Raw genomic sequence first — 21,965 nt, 5'->3', positions numbered from 1 at the left:
TATTTATGTATATTAAATCATTACTATTTTATGGCCTATCTTATTTTAATTGAATGATTTTGCTACTGTATTTGGATGGGTCATTCAAATAAGCAAAACTACGTTGTTTCTCCGCCCCTGAAAGAAGATGTGTGCTGGGAACTATGCCTACAACGAATTCTGGGCAGATCAAGAGTGAATACTCGCACTAACTAGGCACCTGCTTCCTTACTACTCAATGCAAACGTCTCAGCGTTCACTGGATTGGGATGGTTGGAAGACTGCAGAGCCATCCAAATGAGGCTGTCGGGAGGGTCTGAGAACTTCATAGAAGGGTGAACCCGCAGGGCAAGTTTGGGGCGCGGGGCTGAAGCCCCAGCCCCTCGGCAGGTTGTGAGTGGGCAGGACGGGGCGCGGCCCCCCGGGAGGGGCGAGCGCGCCACCCGAGCTCCCCGCCCGCGCGCCCCTCGCGCCCGCCACGCAGTCGCGCGTCCCGCCTGGCTGAGCGCCGCCAGTCCCGGGAGCCCCGCGCTGGGCTGTAAAGGGCCCTGGGGCAGAGCGGGGAGCGGGGTCCGAGAGCCTGCGCAGTGCTGCGGGTGCGTGGCGACCCTGAGAGCCGAGCCCGAGCCGGGAACGCGCTGTTCATCACCCGCCAGGGCGACCTCTGGACCTCTCCGCGCGTCTCCGGGAGCCAGAGGTGAGCTTCGGGCTTGGGGGGCGCAGTCCTTGGGAGCAAGGACACGGCACTCGAGGTCTCTCGTCCCTGGGGGCTCGGAGCGGCAGTCTGAGGACCTGTCCACCAGGGGACAATGCCTAGGAAAGGGGGGCTTCTCAGGAGCTAGGGGAAAAGAGCGAAAGCTCTCCACCCCACCCGGCACCCAGCAGCGCGCCTGTACCCTAGGGTGACAGCTAGACGTCCTTCTCCTGGTCCCGCCCTGGGGACCTGCGGCCCCGGTGGGCAACAGCGGGCCCTGGACCCCCAGCACCGCCGGCCTCTGGGCGCTAAGCCTGCCGCGGGCAAAGTTTGCCGCCCCTGGTCCAGCCCATTCTCTCGCTCCCGCAGCCCCGCAGGTGCAGCCTGTCCTCACGCTCCACCTGCAGCGGCCGGACCATGGAGTCCCCAGTTCAGATCTTCCGCGGAGATCCGGGCCCCACCTGCGCGCCGAGCACCTGCCTGCTCCCCAACGGCAGCAGCGGGGTCCCGGGCTGGGCCGAGCCCGACAGCAACAGCAGCGCGGGCTCCGAGGACTCGCCGCTGGAGCCCGCGTACATCTCCCCCGCCATCCCGGTCATCATCACGGCGGTCTACTCCTTGGTGTTCGTCGTGGGCTTGGTGGGAAACTCCCTGGTCATGTTCGTGATCATCCGGTGAGCGCAGGGTCCGGGCGCGTCAGTGGACAGAGACTGGAGGGAGGGCGAGGGCCTGCCGCCAAGACCTGCGATGGCCAGCCAGCCAGGTGGTGGTGGTGGGGTGGGGTGGGGGGGACTCTATACCGTCTGTGCAGGGCTCGGGAGAGTCTCAGAGGGTGGCCTCTTCGACACGAACGATTTCCAGGGAGAGTTGTTTGTGGGGACTGCGAGGTTCACACAGGGCGAATCCCAGGGGCCAGAGATTCTTGAGGATGTGTTTCCTCATTTCCCCAACCCCTCCTGTACACGCTGGACAGGTACCAGTAAGCACCAGGGTGTGCAACAAGGCCAAAGTCTCCTGCAGAGAAAACCAGTCCATTTGCTTGGGCCTTTGCTTGGTTGCCTGGGCCAGTTTGGAGCACTTTGTTTTGCTCTCTGAAAATATTTTTTAAGATAAAATTCAGACCCACCGAGTATATAAATCTGTATATAAATCAGAATTTCCTTGATTCGCCAGGTTAGTATTAAGTTTTATGAAGCAAAAACCAATATACTATTTAAGGTTGTGTGATATTCACGCATGAGCCTTTTTTAGTACTGAAATGCTATTTGTTTAGACTATCGGTGACTCTTGTAAATAAGCCACCTAATATTTATCTCTAAAGTATGTATGGGTGGTGGAAGTTTTTTAAAAAAAATCACTTTGTTTTTTATTTTCCACTGTGAGAAATTGAAGGTTTTATTTTATTGTTCTTTTGTGGGATTCTGTTGATTTCAACTTCCGATAATAAATATCCAGCTATCCACGTAATGCTAATGTTCTGGTAAGTAAAGTTATTCTTATTTTGGCCTCTTTCAACAAAGAAAAAGAAAAAAAAATACAACTTGTTCTGGTTGCCCCTTAAGATATATGTGTTGCACTTTCTGGGAGACTTAATGTCCTGATGATGCACCTTTGAGAGGGAGTAAAAAGCTTACATTGCTTTGAGAATATCCTGTGAAATAAAATGTGCAAGTCACTGTTTAGGGGCATTAAAAAACGAGGGACTAATTTCTCCTTTTTATCCTGACTTTAGTTTTAAAAGAGGCTTTTTACTTATTATGAACTTTAAGAACAGTATCTACAGTAACAGGAGTCTGATTCTCTTGGGAAATCATTGTCATGCAAATGCCTTTTATCTTTTCTTTTTTTTTGGCTTGGGAATGTCAGGTCTTTTATCCTCACCCATGCTCTGAAACTAAAAACCATTATTTAGACCTCCAAATACATTATCAGGCTCATTTTACCTACAATTAGTGTCTGTAGCTCGGTACCCTTGGTTTCCATAATTGCTCATTGCATTTTACAGGAATTCTATCAGTGATGAGTAAAGGCTACAGAAGGGGGAATATTTTAAAAGCAAATTGTTTTTCCAAGTCATTAGTAATTTCAGGGCTGCTCTCCATTGGAGAGATTATAGTAACTAAAAGAAAAGAAAGGACAGCTGTAGTTTATATTATAATTAAAACCTTTAAAAGATCTTTGATACAGAGGCTGTTGTTTTATAATAAAAGATGGCTACTCAAAAAGAGGACGCTAAGAAAAAGTCCAACTCTGCTCCTACTCAGACTATATTTACATGCTTCGTAAAACAGATACAGCTTATTGTCATTTGAATGAGCACCTGAAGTTTTTGCTTGAGGAGAGTTTCTCAGCTGCAGTTAGATAGTTCCCATAAAAACATCTTCCATCCTTCCACCTCATTCTCAATTACTTGGCGATTATGTTGGGTAATAAATGAAAAGTGAAGAATTATACTATTTCCTGGAATGCCAGCCTATTGAAATGATAGCGCTCATAAATCTATAGCTAAGAGAATTGTAGAGTACTTAGAATTTGTTCAGAATGATACGTAGTCAAAGAACTGAAAAATAAAACCTCAGAAGAAAATTTGAGGGACTTGGATTTCATTGGCTCAGGTGAAGAAAGGAGTGAAGATTGGAGAGGGTGGCATCAAGAGGGCCCTGGGATGCTCCTCAGAACCGAGCATGGATTCAAATGCAGCTTTTATAATCGACGTTGAGGGCTGCGCGTGGAAAGATGGAGGCTCACTTTTGAGAAGAACACAATTTGAATATACATGCAAAGGGGTCCTGGTGGAATTCAGTCAACTAGGGACTCATCCTGGAGATGGAATTTGGGTGCTTGAATGGTGGGGCAGGTGCCAGTCTAATGGCCAGCTGAGACCTGAGGAGAAAGTTAGGGTTGTGGAACAAGCATTGATTGTGAGCCTGCCTTACAAATTAAAGTTTCAGTTGTTTTCATCATTTAATGTGATTCCCTAACATGAGGGCACATTAACCTTTCACTATGAAAACCTTAAAATGTGTGCATTTCAGCAAACCCCTCCCTTCAGGCTTTGGGGTTTGTAGCCTTGGGGTGGGAAGTTCTTCTTTAGCTTTTGACCCGCATCCTTGGGTCCTACCAACCCTGTGTGCCTAGAGGTGTGACACCCGTGTTCTCTTCACCTGCAACCCAGCCCACACCCCAGACCTTGCCAGGTAGCCCCACCTCTAACATCTTAAGCCTCCATTCTCCCGCTCTCATTACAACTTCACACGCAGACAGCTGTCTCCTCCCTTAGCAAAAAAATAAATAAAATTTAATGAACACTTACTCTAAGCCATGGTGGTAAATAATTCATACTTTGCATGAATTATTTTATTTAATCTTCGCGGCCATAGGTATATTACCATGACCACTTAACAGATGTTGAAAGTAAGGCAAAGAAAGATTAAATAAACTGGCCAATGCCACAACTTGCTAACTTGTGGGACTAGAATGATCCCAGCAGCTTGACCCCAGATCCTGAGGTGTGATCCATTCTGCTGTCATTTTCCTCTATACCACTTCTACAGACATTGGAATACCTTCTTACCTGGCACTCCTTCATTTTCTCCCAGACTGTTTCTTCTTTTCTTACCTAGCCTAGACCCCAGCAGCCATAACTTCAGCCTCTTTGATAATACACTCAACTACCATGCTTTCCTGCCCTTTTGCCACTCTAGCCATCAAACCTTAATGTGGGGCATGGCTACAGTGTTTGGACAGGTTCAAGCCTTGGACTGATGAGAGGGCACAGTCCTCTCATGGCCACATGCAAGCCCCAGCTTGGAGGACAGGGCCTTCCCAGCACAGTTATAGCCAACAGCTGTAGTTGTGAGCTTGAACCTATGGTCCGAACACGAGGCCCCACATGCCTAAGTGATAGAGGCTGCAAGTAAACAAAGCTTGATCAGGTGCATGTAATTGAGTAGGATCGAAACCCAGGAGAATGTTGTAAACATCTTGACCACGCCCTTACTTTGCCTCGTGGCATCGGCTACAAAATAAAGACACGGCTTGTAGTCCGTGGTGCTGTCTCTCAGCAAAGCAGCGTCCCACCGAGACCCAGCTCTTGTCTGTCTTTTCTAAGCCTTTCAGCCACCCCCACTCAGGGTCACTGAACCTGGCTGAGCTGGCGAGGCACATAAGGTGCCCTGGGGCTGAGTATGCCATGACCGCGCTAGCCCTCCACACCTTAATTCTGGCTCAAGCCAGTAACCTATCTTTCTTGTTCCTATACCCAGCTAGTTTAATACTGCAGAATAAAATCAATTTTATCTTTGTCAGGGGAACACCATTTGCTTCAAGTGTATCCGACTAAAATTCTGCCTAGTGTTCCTGTGTCTCCTATTTTCCAGAAGGATCCCATTCCTTTCACTGTTTCCCATTTGAAAAATCTAATTTAAATGGTACTGATCCCCAAGCCCTCTATCTGACCATATCATCCAGCTGCTAGGAACACTCCTTCTCTTACCTACGTGTACTGGCAGCCACCCTCCCCTCATTCCCTTTCACCTCAAAGAGTTCCCTTCCTTCTATCCAAGGCAAATCCCTGCTCCTGTGTTTTGAACTTTCACAGCCATAGGTATCTTTGCCATATCAGTTATCTCCTTTCTACTCTATCCATAATCTCTCCCCTTCTACTGCTTTTGTCCTGTAAGCACCTGGACATAGTCAAGTATTTCTCATCTTAGAAATAATCAACATCCATAAAGCTTCCATTTTTCTGAGTTCCCTTAGCTAACGTCTTTTCATCCTCTTGTTTGACACAGGTCAGCTTCTCGGAGCAATATAACCTCCTCTTCATTTCCTTGTCTTCCTCCCATTGCCTTGCTCAGTGCCCTTGGGTTCTTTTCCTGGCGCTTCTTCACCAAAGTGATAGCGCTCACTTTCCAGAGGCTGGCTATCACTTGTTTTCCATGGACATTTGGCGTGCTTGACCAATCTGACATTCCTCCCTTTCTACACCAGCATCCTGTTCTTGACTTCCTTCCACATCCTTTAGGGTTCTCTTTCTCCATCACAGACTCCTCTTCCTCTTAAGTTTCTTAAATGGTCACATTTTCCAGATCCTTCTTAGCTCTCTTTGGTTCTCACTTGGCATACTCTCTGTATTAGCCAGGTTCCCACTAGTGAAGCAGAACCAGTAGGGGATGTACATAGTAAGAGATGTATTGCAAGGAATTGACATGTCATTGTGGGGCTGGCGAGGCAAGTCTGGAACCCATAGGGCAGGCATCAAGGAAGGCAGGTGCATCCAGGTGGAATTTTGTCTTTCTCAGGGAAGCCTCAGCTCTGCTCTTAAGGCCTTTCAACTGTTTGGATGAGGCCCACCAGATTACCTAGGATAATGTCCCTTGTTTAAAGTCAACTGATTATGGACTTTAACCACACCTACAAAACACCTTTATAGCAACACCTAGGTGAGTGTTTGAATATTTGGGGAGTGTAGCCTGGCCAAGATGGCACATCAAATTGATCATCCCACTCTCAATGGTATTATCCATTCCTCTGGCCATAATATTCAGGCAAATTCTGACCAATCCTAAATCCATGAATCTCTCTCCCAGGTGTTAATACCTAGCTGCAGACTCAGTTGGCCTCCTTCCTTCCTGATGGCTCTCTATGATTATCTTGCAGGTACTTCAAGTTTCTAGAGAATCTGCCTGTATTAATTTGCAATGGCTGATATAACAAAGTACCACAGATTAGGTGGCTTTAACAACAGACATATATTTATTCATACTCCTGGAGGCTAGAAGTTCAAGATCAAGGGGTTGGCAAGCTTGGTTTCTTCTGAGGCCTCTCTCCTTGGCTTGCAGATGGCTGTTTTCTCCCTGTGTCTTCACATTGTCTTCTGTCTGTGTCCTAACAGTCTCTTCTTATGATGCCTGCCATACTGAATTAGGGCACATCTTAAGTCCCCATTTTACCTCTAGAAAGGCCATTTCTTCCAATGCAGTCCTTTTCTGAAGACTCGGCATTAGGACTTGAACATATGAATTTGGGTCAAGGGACACAATTCAGCCCTAAACACAATCTGTTCCCTTCCTGTTCTACTTAAGAAAACACTCACCTCAAGCTTCAATATGCATGATAATTATGAATATATGTTCTTTTTTAATTTAAAGAAAAGCTTTACCTGACTCAGTCTGGGCCTCATGGTTGAACTTGTGCCAGTCTGACAACTGTGTGGCTATAACCAAACTGGAGGAGTATGGGAAGAGTGGAGTGACCCAATCAGAGTGTCTGCTACAGTGCCTGCCTCTTTTCCTTCCCAGCTGTTTTATTCCTCCTCCTCAAAGTGCTCATTGTAATTATTGTAGTTTATGTGCACACCATAAACATGTAGTTTGTTCCAAATTCTCTCAAATGTCAACATAGCCCACCTTAGATAATATTGCCAAACCATACCTACAGAGGCGTTAGAGAAAAGGCAGAGGTATGTTGTATAATTGGCCATGTGCCACTCCCTATTATCTAACATTAGTCTTAGCTTAGACTTTGGTTTAAAAAAAATGTGTCCTACTTTACCCTAAATTCTCTTTTGGATTCAATATTAAATATTTCCTTAAAACAAGAATAGCAAAGATAACTTCAGAAATTATTTACAAAGGGCCTATCTTGCATTTCTCAAAGTAATTTTATCATTTGACAACCTCTAAAAAGAGAGAGTTGATTTTATTGCAAGTGTTTATGTTGATTAGCTAAATGGAATTATTTTCTCCTCTGAGACATGTGATTGCAGATGAAGTCCAAATCTTTGTGGAACTGTTTCAGAGATAAGCGATTAAACACATCCTAAGAAAAGAGGCAAAAAATAATAACCTAGTGATCAGTATAGAGCTCCTAAAGTCTAACAGACTCCAGGCAATATTGTAGTCTCCACGGTTACTTCTTGATTATGTTGACTTTATAAGATGACTGTTTTTCCTGGTGCCTGTCTTCTCATTAGTTCCAGGAGGAACTTCTCTCTCCTTGGGGATGACAGCTCCTCTCCATTAATCATTCAAGGGAGAACAGTATCTTTATGTGAACTATGCAGTCCTCACCTCCTTTTCTCTATATTCATTTGTGGATACACTCAATTGTCACCCCTGGTGGCTCTGTGCTCAGCTAAAAACCTAACATTGTATGGCTGCAAGACAGGCTTTGATCTGTATTAACAAAAGATGGCTTCAGAATAACATTTATTTACTCCTCAACAGAAAATCAACCAATGAATTTTTTTTGTTTCTTTCTTTCTTTGGAGGAGGTGCTGGTTTATGACTTAGATAAGGAAACCTTATGCAAGAAGAATAAATTTTAGGAGTGGGGATAATATTGTAAAATGCTTGCTGATCAAGCCAGTCAGACTTTACATAAAAGATAAGAAAACAGAAAACATGTGAGGAATTGAGAGATTCCAACGGAAATTGGCCTACAGGTGGGCAAGGAAGCCATCAGATTAAGAAAGGCTAGATTTATGAGCATTTAGAGATCAGCTATCACAATAGGAACAATTTTCTGAGCTCCCATTGAGCTCATTAACTCATTATTAACTCATTTAACTGCACAACAAAACTCTGTGCTTTGCAATGTTGCTTTTCACCTAGTGAATGGCTCACTTCCTCTGGACAAAAGAGAGAGCAGGAGGGTAACCGTGTCTCCTCTCTGCCAGCACCCTTTAGCTAAGTCAGTTTTCGGTACAAAAATGGAAAAATAATGTAGCCCATCCAGCGTGGCTCAGTGATTGAGTGTCGACCTATGAACCAGAAGGTCACAGTCTGATTCCAGTCAGGGCATATTCTCACTTGTGGGCCTGATCCCCAGTGTGGAGCCTGCAGGAGGTAGCCAAGGAATGATTCTCTCTCATCAATGATGTTTCTATCTCTCTCTCCCTCTCCTTTCCTCTCTGATATCAATAAACATATATTTTTTTTTAAAAAAAAAGGAAAATAAGATGTCTACATACATATCCAGATAGCTGTACACTAGGAAACTTCAGTCATTTGAGATTTGTAGTTTTCCACTAGGTGTTCTTGGTCATTATAAACATGCTATGCACACAGTTGCATGTACTCGAACATTGTTCTGGGAGTCAGGGCCCTGATTACAGAAAGGATGAGCAGTTACTGGGGTGCTGACTCCTCCAGGGAAATCATTACTTTGACATTCCCCTTGTTCTCCTCTCCCTGCCACCGCTCTGCAGGGGTGTGCGGTGATGCAAGTCCACCATTCTGGCTACCTGCCTGTGTTACTACCTGCCGGGTGACTGCGGTCTCCACAGTCATGGGACTCAGGGACACACTCTACTTCTCCTCAGTTCTCTTTATAGTGTTTGCTTTTTTGCATGGGAGAATAAGTCTGAAGAACGTCAGAGGCCTGATGCCTATGGGAATATGACTCCTTTAGAATACTACAGACCGGGGCAATTTCAAAGTCAGATCATTGGAGAAACAATAACTGAATTTCCCTTCTTCTTCTAAAATTAATAAGCTACTTTCTTTTAGGAAAGAACCATGATTTCAATAGTAAGTAGTCCCAAAGGACAGATAGCAAATTAATTTCATAGAGATAAACTGAAGGTATGGGCAGGATTTAATGAAGCAAACTCATGATGTTTTCAAATTAATTCTTCTGAGAATTCACATCAGTATACCTATCATTTTTTTAAATCATTTTAAACATAAAACGTAGATGCCTATGTGTCTGGAAAACACACACAGGAAAATGAGTAAATCACAGTGTTAGCAATGCAGAGAAAAGAGTGCCCAAACCTGGCTCTCACTAAGCCAGTCTTCCACCGTTGGCTAAAAGGCTTGCCTTTCTCAGGGGCTGCAGAATTTCCCTCCTACTAAGTTTGGTGTTTGGGGGTCTTCGGATTCCTAACGCAGCCCTGGTATTATAAGTTAAAGGCCGGCTTGTAGGTGTTTGTTGTTTTCACTGTGTTGGAGCTGTAGTTTGATGGCTACTCAGAAGGCTCAGATTTTACCTAGTACTTCCCCACTGTCTCACGAATTTGTGGTTTCAGGCAATTCACTTACTTCCTCTTTACTCAGTTTCCGCACCTGAAAAATGGGTAGTGCCTTTGGAAAAACTCAAACACCATAAGGTACTTGGCAGCATTTGTCCATCGAGGGGCAGCATGCTAATGTTTTACATCAGTGTTACCTTCTGGACTATGCCCTCTTACCTCATGTCACATGTCTACCCTCATGACACATAGGTGACCACACTATTCAGAACGTTTTTCAATCTTTAGCTGATAGAGGTGGCATTAGTCTCAGAATCACGTTATTTCTCTGACGAAATTCCTGACTCCTTCAGAAGCTTTGGAATGACAGTCCTGAATTCCTTTACTTATTAGATATGAAGTCTGAGAATCAATGAAAGTCATCTCCAGAAAAAAATTGGGGCATTGGTATCTTATGGGATTGTGATACGGGTTATTTGGACGGTAGTAGATAACTAATAATAACAGTAGCAATGATAGCAGCAGCAGGAGCAGCAATACGACAATGAGGGCTGGCATTCACTGAGCAATGATCAAGTACCGAGTCCCGTGCTAAGTAATGGGTGCTTAGCCATCAAGATTGTGGGCTTATCATGCTCTCATAAAGCTAAAAAGGAGCTTCTGATTAATGAATCAGGATTTAAATTAAAAAACAAAACACTTGGACAGTACACCTCAATAGCAAGACATTCTAATAATCCAGGAATGACCTTCCCCCTGCATGTTGTCTGAGAACAGCAGGTGCAAGGAAAGGGCCAGAAGCCCTGAGACCACTGTGTCAGAACATTGCCCCCACAGGTGCCTCGTTTCTTGGGTCGCTAGTGTCACACTTTCCCGGAAACACGGCCTGGTGACATTGGTTCCCGATTCCTCAGAAGGTAACTTGGTTCCCTTTGCCATCACACAAGCATGTATGGTTGCCAATCTAAGAGCCACGCCTTGATTCTCTGTAAAGAGCACTACACTGGGAAGGACTTGAGTTAAAGTATCTTGGGGAGCATTTGTAACTCCTGGAGACACCCTCCGCCATGTTGCCTCACGGCTGGCTCTCAGTTCCCTAGTTGACCCCTTTTTTGGGCCTGCTCCCGTGCCTCTGCTGGTACACCATACTGTTGTTTTCAGGTTTGTCACATTGTCAGGTTTAGTGGGGACAGCCCACGGACTTTGCTCTTTTAGTGCCATATGCTCCTGTGGTGTGTGTGCTAAAAAGTGCCACCACTCGCTGCCAGCCCACCTCCAGCCTCTCCACATAAGCCCCAAATGCCCACCCAGATGATGCCATTTTACTTGAAACACTTGTGAGTTTTAGTAAAGCAGTGTGGATGACATGGAAAATAATTTTGTATCCTCTCAGAATAAGAAAGCTTACTTGTTTTTTTAAAATATTTTTTATTGATTTTTTACAGAGAGGAAGGTAGAGGGATAGAGAGTTAGAAACATCAATGAGAGAGAAACATCAATCAGCTGCCTCCTGCACACTCCTTACTGAGGATGTGCCCGCAACCAAGGTACATGCCCTTGACCGGAATCGAACCTGGGACCCTTGAGTCCGCAGGCCGACGCTCTATCCACTGAGCCAAACCGGTTAGGGCAAGCTTACTTGTTTTTTTCCACCAGTGGACATACAGTGACCAGAGGACTAACTACTGTTTCATTTTGGTTAAATACAAATAATACCCAACAGCTCAACCAGACTGTCGTTGAGGGTGAGGGTTTTGTCTTATGGATCCAGGCCAGTGTAGGATGTAGGACTGTCTATAAATATTTGTTGAAGTCTTTGCTTATTTATTACTTTTAATTATACCCGTCTAGTCCTCCCTTTGTGGTGCTGCAGGTCTATAAGCATCTGTCTTTCAGAAACGTGGGAGAGAGGCCTTGCTCTCCTGCCCCTCCAGACCCTCCCACTGAGCCTCTGCCTCTGCTAACACTAGACAAATTACTTACCCGAGTCTAACCTGCTTCACCTCCACTGGGGGAAAAGACATACATCTCCAGGGTAAACTTGAAGGGCAGTTGTTGTGAGAATCAAATAGGATACATGGAAGTCAACATATTGAGTTTGGTGCTAGGGAGAGGTAAGAATGCAGGAGCTGGGATCCAACCTCTGGGTGTGAATTCCTGCCATGCCGTTAGTAATGATATTACTTGGAGAAATTTACAGAATAGGGAATTTTACAGAGGCTTCCACCACATAAGAGAGGAAAGAGGAGTTGGGAAACATGAAATAAATTAGACATATTCTCCAGGCCAGGTGCATGCTACTAATTATTTCAGGAACTTTATGAAACAGGCATTCTATTTCCCACTTTATAGTTGGGAAACTGCAGCTCAGGGTTCTTAGTGACCTCTCCAAAGTCTACCAGTTGGGAGAAAACATGACTACATCACAGGTCTGCCTAATCGTATAAGGCAGAGATCAGTTTAACTTTATAGAGAAAGAAGAGAATATCAGGGAAACGATGGATCTGAGAGTAGAAGTCAAAGATATTGCCTGCTCGATTCTTGGCTAGTATTAGGGATTTGGGGGGAGAAAGTTGAAAGAGTAAGAGGTCAACTTGTAAGATGCATTTTTCAAGCATAAAACCATGTTTTTAAGAAGACAATGTCTGAACAGATAGCATTTCAGTGCGCTCATTAGAAATATTTGGCTCTGCATCAGAAAATGTACTTGCTTAGTTATCTACGCCTTTGTAAAACCTATGCTCTGAGCATTGGCCTTGCACATGGAATCACTTTCTAAAGCTTATGGGACATTTAAAAATATTTGAGTAAAAACTGTAAGACGAAGCATATTTTTAAATAAACTCCCCACTCTCCAGATTAACACACTGCTTAGCCAACAGAGCATCAAAATGGAAAACAAACGATATTAACTGTAGTACCAGTCCTTATGATGCTTTTATTCAAGCACAAACAAATATGTTTCTTAAGAATGGAAGAGGGGAAGGGAAGATTGGAAGTGGAGAAAGGGTAGGGGGTGGAATTAGGAGACTGAGCGTGAAATGTGATACTCTGTGTCAGATATTTTGATTGAGGCCATCCACTGCCTTTATCTCATGTATTGCCAGTTTGGTTTTATTAACCTTATTTCACAGGAACCAAAACTCAGAAAAGTCTTATACTGAGTTCAGACTCAGGACTATTTGACTTCACATTAGACCACATTGTTTCCAAGGGGAGCTAAGGCTGTTCTATCATTTCATGGTAGAAGAAATTTCTCATGTGGCAAATTTATGTCTTGAATGACACCAACACAGTGATCAATGAATACCAGTGATACTGATTTTATAGCCAAAGCAGAAGTGGTTTTCCATAAGATAGCTCCTTTTAAATGACCTTTAATAAAAGTCATGACCATACCCTTGAGAAAACCTGGCTCCTTGAAGGCTCAGTGGGCATGGCTGAATTAATTATGATGAAGTCTACAAATCTGAAGTGTGTAGAAAGTAATAACTTATGGATTTTCCAAACATATGTTGGCATTTGGCCTCTGAAAGCCTGCTGATACAGTTTGGAACATTTCATGCCCTATAGATCCCCGAGGAATCACTCTAAGTGGGAGAATTTTCTTAATTTGGTTTTAGTTGAAAATGCAATTGTTCTAAACTCCATGTTGTAATGAAAAGAATAATTTGGGCTTAAAGGCAATCTTTCTGACCTACTTTTAAATTACTCTTCCCACATTTGGAAGATGAAACAAATTATGTGCTTGAAAACTCACTCAAGATGGGAGTAAAGCAAGCAAAACAGAATTCTTTCTCACCAGCTGTACCAGATTACATTTAGTGCTATGACATGTATAAAGGAAGGACTCAGCCTGCTTTGTTTACAGAATGCATTGAAAATGAAAAACCAGTGCACAGCGGCAAATAAAAACCAAAATCTTAGTTGTAGTTTAGCCAGTGAATTTGAAAAGATCTGCATTATATGCAAGTCTGTTGAGAAGCTCTATACTATGTATATTCTATTTATCTTTGCTGTTTTCTTTACCTCTTAATTTTATTTAAATTAACTTTTGCACAAAGCAGTAGAATAAAAGCAAAAGTCAGAGATTTGGGGCCATTACTATATTACTCCTAAAGTCTAGAATAGTTCTTTTACTAATATTAAATACTCAGTAAATATCTGAAGAATAAAGGAATGAAGGCAAATTCAATAATCCACAGGCTTTCACAAACATTTTTACCTCATGGATTTGACATAAAGATGGAAGGAAATGATCTCACTTCTTGTCTTTTAGATACACTAAGATGAAGACGGCGACCAACATTTATATATTTAACCTGGCTTTGGCTGATGCTTTAGTTACTACCACCATGCCCTTCCAGAGCACAGTTTATCTGATGAATTCCTGGCCCTTTGGGGATGTGCTGTGCAAGATAGTCATTTCCATTGACTACTACAACATGTTTACCAGCATTTTCACCTTGACCATGATGAGTGTGGACCGATACATTGCTGTGTGCCACCCTGTCAAGGCGTTGGACTTTCGCACACCCTTGAAGGCAAAGATCATCAATATCTGTATTTGGCTCCTGTCTTCATCTGTTGGCATATCCGCAATTGTCCTTGGAGGAACCAAAGTCAGGGAAGGTAAGGGCAGGCACTTTCATTTAATTTTTTAAACATTCTAATGGAACAAAATCTTAATTTGGGAGTGATTAGAACACACATCTAGTGGAAAAGGCAAAAGACAATGGAAATATAATGCCTAAATCCATGCAAGATGAGAAATAAAAAAATTTTGTGTTCCTTTTCATATTTAAACACAAGCTTAGATAATGATATTACCTGAACACAGAGCCCAACCTATCTCCCATTTCAGAAGTGCTATCAAAATCTGGAGAAATGGGGCTGAAGGTAAGGAATGATAGGCAAGTGGATTTATGAAATACAATTCCACTGTATTCTGACAATTTTTAGATACCTCCTTGCTCCTCTTCTTTCTCCCTAAAAAGGGACCCATGCATAGTCACATATACCAAAAGGTGCCAGGTTCGATTCCTGATCAGGCACATACCTAGGTTGGGGGTTCAATCTCCAGTCAGAGTTTGTAGGGGGGCAACTGATGGATGTTTCTCTCTCTCTTTCTCTCTCTCCCCTCTCTCCTCCTCCCTCCCCCTTCCTCTCTTTCTAAAAAGACAAATCAATAAAAACATATCCTTGGTTGAGGATAAAAACAATGGAATATTATGCAGCTAGAAAAAAGAAGGATCTCTTACCCTTTTAGACAGCATGGAGGGACATGGAGAGCATTATGCTAAGCAAAATAAGCCATTCAGAGACAGTGAAGTATCACCTGATCTCACTTATATGTGGGATCTAATCAACCAATGAACAAAATAGATCCAGAAGCATGGAAGCATGGCACAAACTGATGGATCTCAGAGGGAAGGGGGCAGAGATTAAGCAAGGAATTTATATGCATACTAGTGGCCTGGTGCACGAAATTTGTGCACGGAGGTGGGGGGACCCTCAGCCCAGCCTGCACCCTGTGAGATCAGACATCCCTCTTGCAATCTGGGACTGCTGGCTCCTAACCTGCCTGCCTGCCTGATAGCTCCTAACTGCCTCTGTCTACCTGCCTGCTTGCCCCTAACCCCTCTGCACGCCTGCCTGATTACCCCTAACCTCTCTGCCTGCCTGCCTGATCACCCCTAACCTCTCTGCCTGCCTGCCTGCTCACCCCTAACTGCCTCTGCCTGCCTGTCTGATCGCCCCTAACTGCCCTCCCCTGCCAGCCTAGTCTCACCCCCAACTGCTCTCCCCTGCCAGCCTGATCTTGCCCCCAACTGCCTCTGCCTGCCTGATCACCCCTAACTGCCCTCCCCTGCCAGCCTGATCTTGCCCCCAACTGCCCTCCCCTACCAGCCTGATCTCGCCCAGTCTCTGTCTCTCTTTGTTTTTCTCAGCAGTCCTCCAGGCCTCCCTGCCTCCCTGTGTCCCTCTTCCTCTTTCCTCGTTGGGAGGGTGCGGGGCCAGTGGGGGCTGCTCCACCCTCTGCCCGTCCTCCCTTCCATCTAGGCATCTTCAGGCCCAGTCTGTTTTGTTTCCTCATTCTGAGAGAGGCTCCAAGAGTGAGCTGCAGGGGAGGAAAAGAAAAGGGAGAAACTGTGAGCTGGTGGGCACTGTGTGTGTCTATGCATGTGTGCAGTTGTGAGTGAGTGTGAGTGCCGGCCCTACCTCCCCTGTCCCTGTCTCCACTGCCTCAAGTCCCCACCTACCAGAGCCTGCTGTGTGCACAGCCTGGTGTTAGGTCGAGTCTCTGGTCATTGCGGATGTGACGGACCCAGGGTTTTTATATATTAGGATGGACACAGATAGTGTGGTGAAGGCCTGAGGTGGAGTAGGAACCGGGTGGAGGAGGTCAATGGTGGAAATATGGAGGACATCTGTAATGCTCTCTTCAATAAAGATTTAAAAAAATAAAAAATAGCACTTTATTATGTTATGCTTGACATGTAAATAGCTGTGCATATTTACTAGTAATGTATACAACTCAATAAGTTTTGGGATAACTACATACCCGTGAAACCATGATCCCATCATGAGCATAAACATATCTGTCACCTTTCAAAGTTTCCTCCTGCCCTCTTTATTATTACTTTTGTATTCATGTTAAGAACATTTAACATAAAATCTACCCCTCTTAGCAAATTTTAAGTCTACAGTACAGTATTTTTAGCTATTGGGCCTATAATGCAGAGTAAATGTCCAGAACCTATTTACTTGCATATCTGAAAGTTTGTACCCTTGACCATCATCTCTCCCCCACAAGCCTCTAGTTCTACTCTCTGCCTCTATGAGTTTGACTATTTTATATTCCACATATAAGTAAGATCATATAGTATTTGTCTTTTTGTATCTCACTTATTTCACTTAGCATAATGTGTACCAGGTCCATCCATGTTGTTGCAAATGTCAGGACTTTCTTTTTTTTCTAAGGCTGAATAATATTTCATTATATATATCTCTCACATCTTTTATTCATTCTTCCATTAATGGATATTTAGGTTGTTTCCATATCTTAGCTGAGGCCAACCACAAGGAAGAGACAATGTTAGAACACACAAAACTTAAGCAGAAAAAACAAAATAATAAAAAATGTTCCCTACCTTCAAGGAAGCTAGGTTCAACAGACAAGTCAAACCCAGGGTAAAATATTCTTTTTCTTTTTTAACTGTTCTTTATTAGTGATGTCTAAGAAAAATAATCCTGAATATTTTAGCCGACACCCAAACCATATATAAATTTGTTTTTTTTCCAATCAATATTGCAAAACAAATATTTTGAGATGCTTCTTTTCAAAATAGTACTTTCAGTTTACTTTCAATATTATTTTGTATTGGTTTCAAGTATACAGTATGGTGGTTAGACAATCATATCAGGGTAAAATATTTTTTAAACTCAGGTTTTTGCAATGTGCCACCTATCAAAAGTTGCTTAATAACTACTTTTTTTTCTATGATAATGGTGATGATTTTTTAAAAATTATTTTAACTCTTCTTAGTCCTACAAATACTATATCAAAAATTAAAAGAGATTCTTGTTCATTTCTCATAGTAACAGTATTTTGGACAATGATTTTTGTAGAGACTCAAAAATTACAAGTTATTCTAGGAGATTTTATTACTGAGGGGCTTGCTGATATTTAGTTGATTATATTTTTGTATTTTAAAGTATATGTAATTGAAATTATAAAAAGATACATTTTGTTTTATTGAGGGATATTTGATTAAGATCACATTCAAATGTTTTAGAAAACATTACTAATAGAACTGTTTCCTTATTTAAACACACTCATGGTATTTTTGAAGCAGTTTTCCAACATCAGAAGAAAATATATGTTTACATATTTTTAATCCTCACCTGAGGGTATTTTTCCATTGATTTTGAGAGAGAGTGGAAGGGAGGGGGAGAGAGAAACATCCATATCATAGAGATACATTGATGGTAGGAGCCCAGACCAGGAGGGGGATCCAGCCTGCAACCGAGATACGGGCCCTTTACTGGGACCCTCCAGTCCATGAGCCAATGCTCTATCCACTGAGCCAAACCAGCCAGTGTGAAAATATTTTCATTATGAAAATTACACTCAATATTGCCCACAATTACTTTATCCCTAAGGAAGGATCAGGACAGAGAGTTTTGCCTGTTCTGTGCTCAATGACTGCTCAGAGGCAAGAAGAGAAAGTGTGGGCTGGTTGATGCTTGGGGAAGAGGGGAGCCCTGGAGGGGAGAGTGGATCCCCAATGAAAGTGTTATAAAAGGTACTTATCCTGGGTCTCTGCTCTTCCTGGTCACTCCAAAGTATACTCTCCACCAAAGAGAAGCAGAACAAATAAAGCAGTTTTCTAAGTAATCATATAAAATATTTGTTTTTATCTATTACATAGTCAATGTTGGTAAAAATAAAAAATGTGTCTGATTTATGAATTTACTTGATAATGATGATGATTCTCTTCCTTCTCTTTCTCTTCCTTCTTCTAGTTTTTCATCTTCTCCTCCACCTTCTTCTTCTTCTCTAGAAGTTTATTCATGTTTCAACCATGTCCTTAATCACAAGGATCACCATTGGTTCCATTAAATCATAGTATCTGGGTCATATTTAGACAAATTTCATATAAATTTTTACTTACCTACATAATGGTTTCTTGTAAACCAGTTAATATTTTAGGACAAGTTGGCTTTTATTAAATTAAATGGTTAGATTTGCAATATCTAGTCATTTATTACAAATAATTACTAGCTTTTATTGCCAGAGCCTTGGGTCTGGGAGAATTATTAATAACTGGAAATGCAAATAAGTGCTCATGCTGTAAATTAACAATTTAGCTGTTCTGAAAGTCATCAGTGTCAAATCAGCTTCCACAACTAGATAATTCATATTGATAGCTAATTTAATTTATTCTGTAGTTTAGTGTGTGCTACCAAGAAATGGGGACTTACTGAGTTCATTGTTCCATGCACACAGGATATACACATGGCATTCATTCCTAACGAGGTGATTTGCTTCAGGGTATACCATCTCACTATGATTGGACCTTTGCAACCCAAAGTACTGAAACCCCCATTTAAAACACTTCGCAGCCACGGTAATAATACTTTCCTTTTCGTGGTGGTGCTTGTATTGTGGTGTTGTTCTTGCAGACTTGGATGTCATCGAGTGCTCCTTGCAGTTCCCGGATGACGATTACTCGTGGTGGGACCTCTTCATGAAAATCTGCGTCTTCGTCTTTGCTTTCGTGATCCCCGTCATCATCATCATCATCTGCTACACCCTGATGATCCTGCGCTTAAAGAGCGTCCGGCTCCTCTCCGGCTCCCGAGAGAAAGATCGCAACCTGCGGCGAATCACCAGGCTGGTCCTGGTGGTGGTGGCCGTCTTCATCATCTGCTGGACGCCCATCCACATCTTCATTCTCGTGGAGGCGCTGGGGAGCACCTCGCACAGCACGGCTGCCCTCTCCAGCTACTACTTCTGCATCGCCCTGGGTTACACCAACAGCAGCCTGAACCCCATCCTCTACGCCTTCCTCGACGAAAATTTCAAGCGGTGTTTCAGGGACTTCTGCTTTCCAATCAAGATGAGGATGGAGCGGCAGAGCACTAGCAGGGTCAGAAATACGGTCCAGGATCCTGCTTACGTGAGGGATGTCGATGGGATAAATAAACCAGTATGACTAGTCGTGGAGATGTCTTCTTACAGTTCTCCGGGAAGAGAAGAGCTCAATGATCTAGGTTTAACTCAGATTACTACTGCAGTCTGAGGCGGAAAAGCAGAATTTCGTACAAACTTTTAGAAATCTCACCGTCTGAGGTCATACATGAGGCTCTAGGAGTGACCCAGGTCAATGGAAGCATCAAGGCTGTAGGGATTGAGTACCATCGAGGGAGCAGATACAGCCCCTCAGAAGGGTAGGGGAGCTAGGCTGGTTTCCAGTTCCTCTGATGAAACAAGCCTTTTTCTTCTGGTTTCCTAGATTGACTTCGGGACTCAGCGGCTGAGGGCTTCCTATGCAATGTGGTTTCAGAAGCTCTGTATAGAAAACAAAGCAAAACAAAATGCTGGTTTCAGAGCCTAGTGGGCATCCAATCCCGATGCTTAACATGGACAGGAACAACAATAACCATTTCCAGGGGCCGTGCCCAGCTCACTTTATGCTACATGGACACACATTGTGTGTGGAGGATTCTACCTTAAGTTTGACTTGGACCCATACCTGAAAAGTCTGTTGTTCATATATAGTAGAAAATTATCTCGATATTTAAACATATAAAAGATGGGTTGCCATCTAGTTTAATTCCCCCAAAGAACTATATTTTTAGCATGCTATTCAGATAAATAATCTCATGATAAGGCGTGTCCTGATGCTAAGAAACATAAATTGGTTTAAATATCACCAAAAGTATATGCAGTTCCACCTGTAAATAATAGTATATGTGTAAACAAGGAATGGGTTTGCCATAAAGCCAGGCAGTTTCTTGAGAGCGTGTTAATAATTTCCCCGAGTTATTTAGAGTGATGCTGAGACATTTTGCTGCAACGTCAGCTTCTCTCTGAGAATCAGTCAATGGCGCAGCTCTTTGTGACTCCCCGAGCACCAATTAGCCCTTTATAGTGTCCATAACTCCACAGAATATTTAACTCCCAGGTTGTAGCCTTTGCCAAATCTAGTTTATATGCAACATCTCTTTATGAATATATACCCATTACCATATTTGCTGTATCCGTGAAGGGAAGGCATTTTGCTCATGTAAATCTCAAGTCGTTCTTCTGTGGCTTTCAGTGGAAAGTAGAATTGGTCCTAACTGTGAGCTGAATGAGGACATTATGTCACTCGTGGTGCCTGGACACCCCTTGCACTGGGTTCTGGAGAGCATACCTGAGAGGATAATGCCATGAGCACCACATTTAGGGTAATTTTGCTGAAACTTTCAGATGACATATAAATTCCCCTCCCTTTTCCTGAAAATTATGGTTTCAGAAGAAATGGCTTTTTCTGTCATTTGCCTGGGCAGAAAAGGGGGTAATTTAAAAATAACACTCATCTTTTCTTTAGCCTATATGTTATGTTATTAGGACAGGACCCTTTGAAATTTAATTGGAAAATCAAAGGTATGGACCTACAGAACTATACACGTCACTACTTCTGTAAGTTCTGTTCACTGTGTGTGCTCTCTCTTGTGTATATATTCTTTTTAGATTGAAGGTTTTATATGTGGCTTCAGAATTTTAATATGATGATGTTTGTCAATTAGTTAGTCAGTTCCAGGTTTTCATGGCACTTAATCCATGGCAGCAAGGTGGGGTTTTTCATGATAAAAACATAGAGCTCTGCCAGGCTGGAATGGCTCAGTGGCTGAGCATTGACCTGTGAACCGGGAGGTCATGGTTCAATTCCCGGTCAGGGCACATGCCCGGGTTGTGGGCTCAATCCCCAGTGTGGGGTGTGCAGGAGGCAGTTGATCAATGAATGACTCTCTCTCTCATCATTGATGTCTCTCTCTCTCTCTCTCTCTCTCTCTCTCTCTCTCTTTCTCTCTCTCTCTCTCTCCCCCCACTTCCTCTCTGAAATCAATAAAAAGTGTTAAAAAACAACAACAGAGCTCCTTTGAACATTTCTTAAATTGTATTGATTTTTCTTAGGTGTTCTTGTAGTCTTATAAATAAAAGTAGATTGAAATGGGTTAAATATTGGTTGACATTCACCCCATGGTTAAAAATCTTGGATATCATACAGGAAGGAGATCTGTAGAGCAAATACTTTCAGAAATAAACCCTACTGATGTGGGAAATGTAGAAACCTCTTTACAATGGTAAAACCCAAAACTCTAACAGGGATAAAACCACGGAACAAGCTTACAGTAATGCGCTCTCTTTAACTTAGCACCACACATGCCTTCATAGCACCAGTTGCCATTATTAGAGCCTGAGCTTTAGCCTGGGTATCCTCCATCTCTTATCTCTAAGTCTGCAGCTCAAGGAGAGGGAAGTAGCTCTAAGTGACCCTGAGGGGTGTTAGACGCTTCTCCATTATTGTTAACACCCATCTCCCCAAAATGAAAGAGGAGGGAGGGTGGCTATGTCATTTAAGGGCACTGCATTAAAGAATGATAAAGTGAATCGTGTGTGAGGAAAAATATCACACAAACGTGTTTCTCCATTAAAAGTGTGTATGTGCACAAGACTGTGTGCATGCGTGAATGGGTGAAAGTGTGTGTATATGTCTCTGTGTGTGTATATGTCTCTCTGTGTGTGTACTGTCATGAAGC

General features: G+C 43.0%; 1 protein-coding gene across 1 annotated transcript; it reads left to right on the top strand.

Annotated features, from left to right (window-relative positions):
* Window positions 1-622: 622 nt before the first annotated feature.
* OPRK1 (opioid receptor kappa 1) lies at window positions 623-19,372 on the top strand (the record flags this gene model as incomplete). The annotated part of the gene is made up of 3 exons (XM_079795913.1): window positions 623-1,347; window positions 13,930-14,282; window positions 18,840-19,372. The coding sequence occupies exons 1-3, from the start codon at window positions 1,091-1,093 to the stop codon at window positions 19,370-19,372; spliced, it is 1,143 nt and encodes a 380-aa protein (XP_079652039.1). The 5' UTR covers window positions 623-1,090.
* Between the last annotated feature and the right edge of the window lie 2,593 nt (window positions 19,373-21,965).

The sequence above is a fragment of the Cnephaeus nilssonii genome (genome assembly GCF_951640355.1).
Source record: "Cnephaeus nilssonii genome assembly, chromosome: 18".
Taxonomy (NCBI): domain Eukaryota; kingdom Metazoa; phylum Chordata; class Mammalia; order Chiroptera; family Vespertilionidae; genus Cnephaeus; species Cnephaeus nilssonii.
This window is presented reverse-complemented; position numbering and strand designations above follow the sequence as displayed.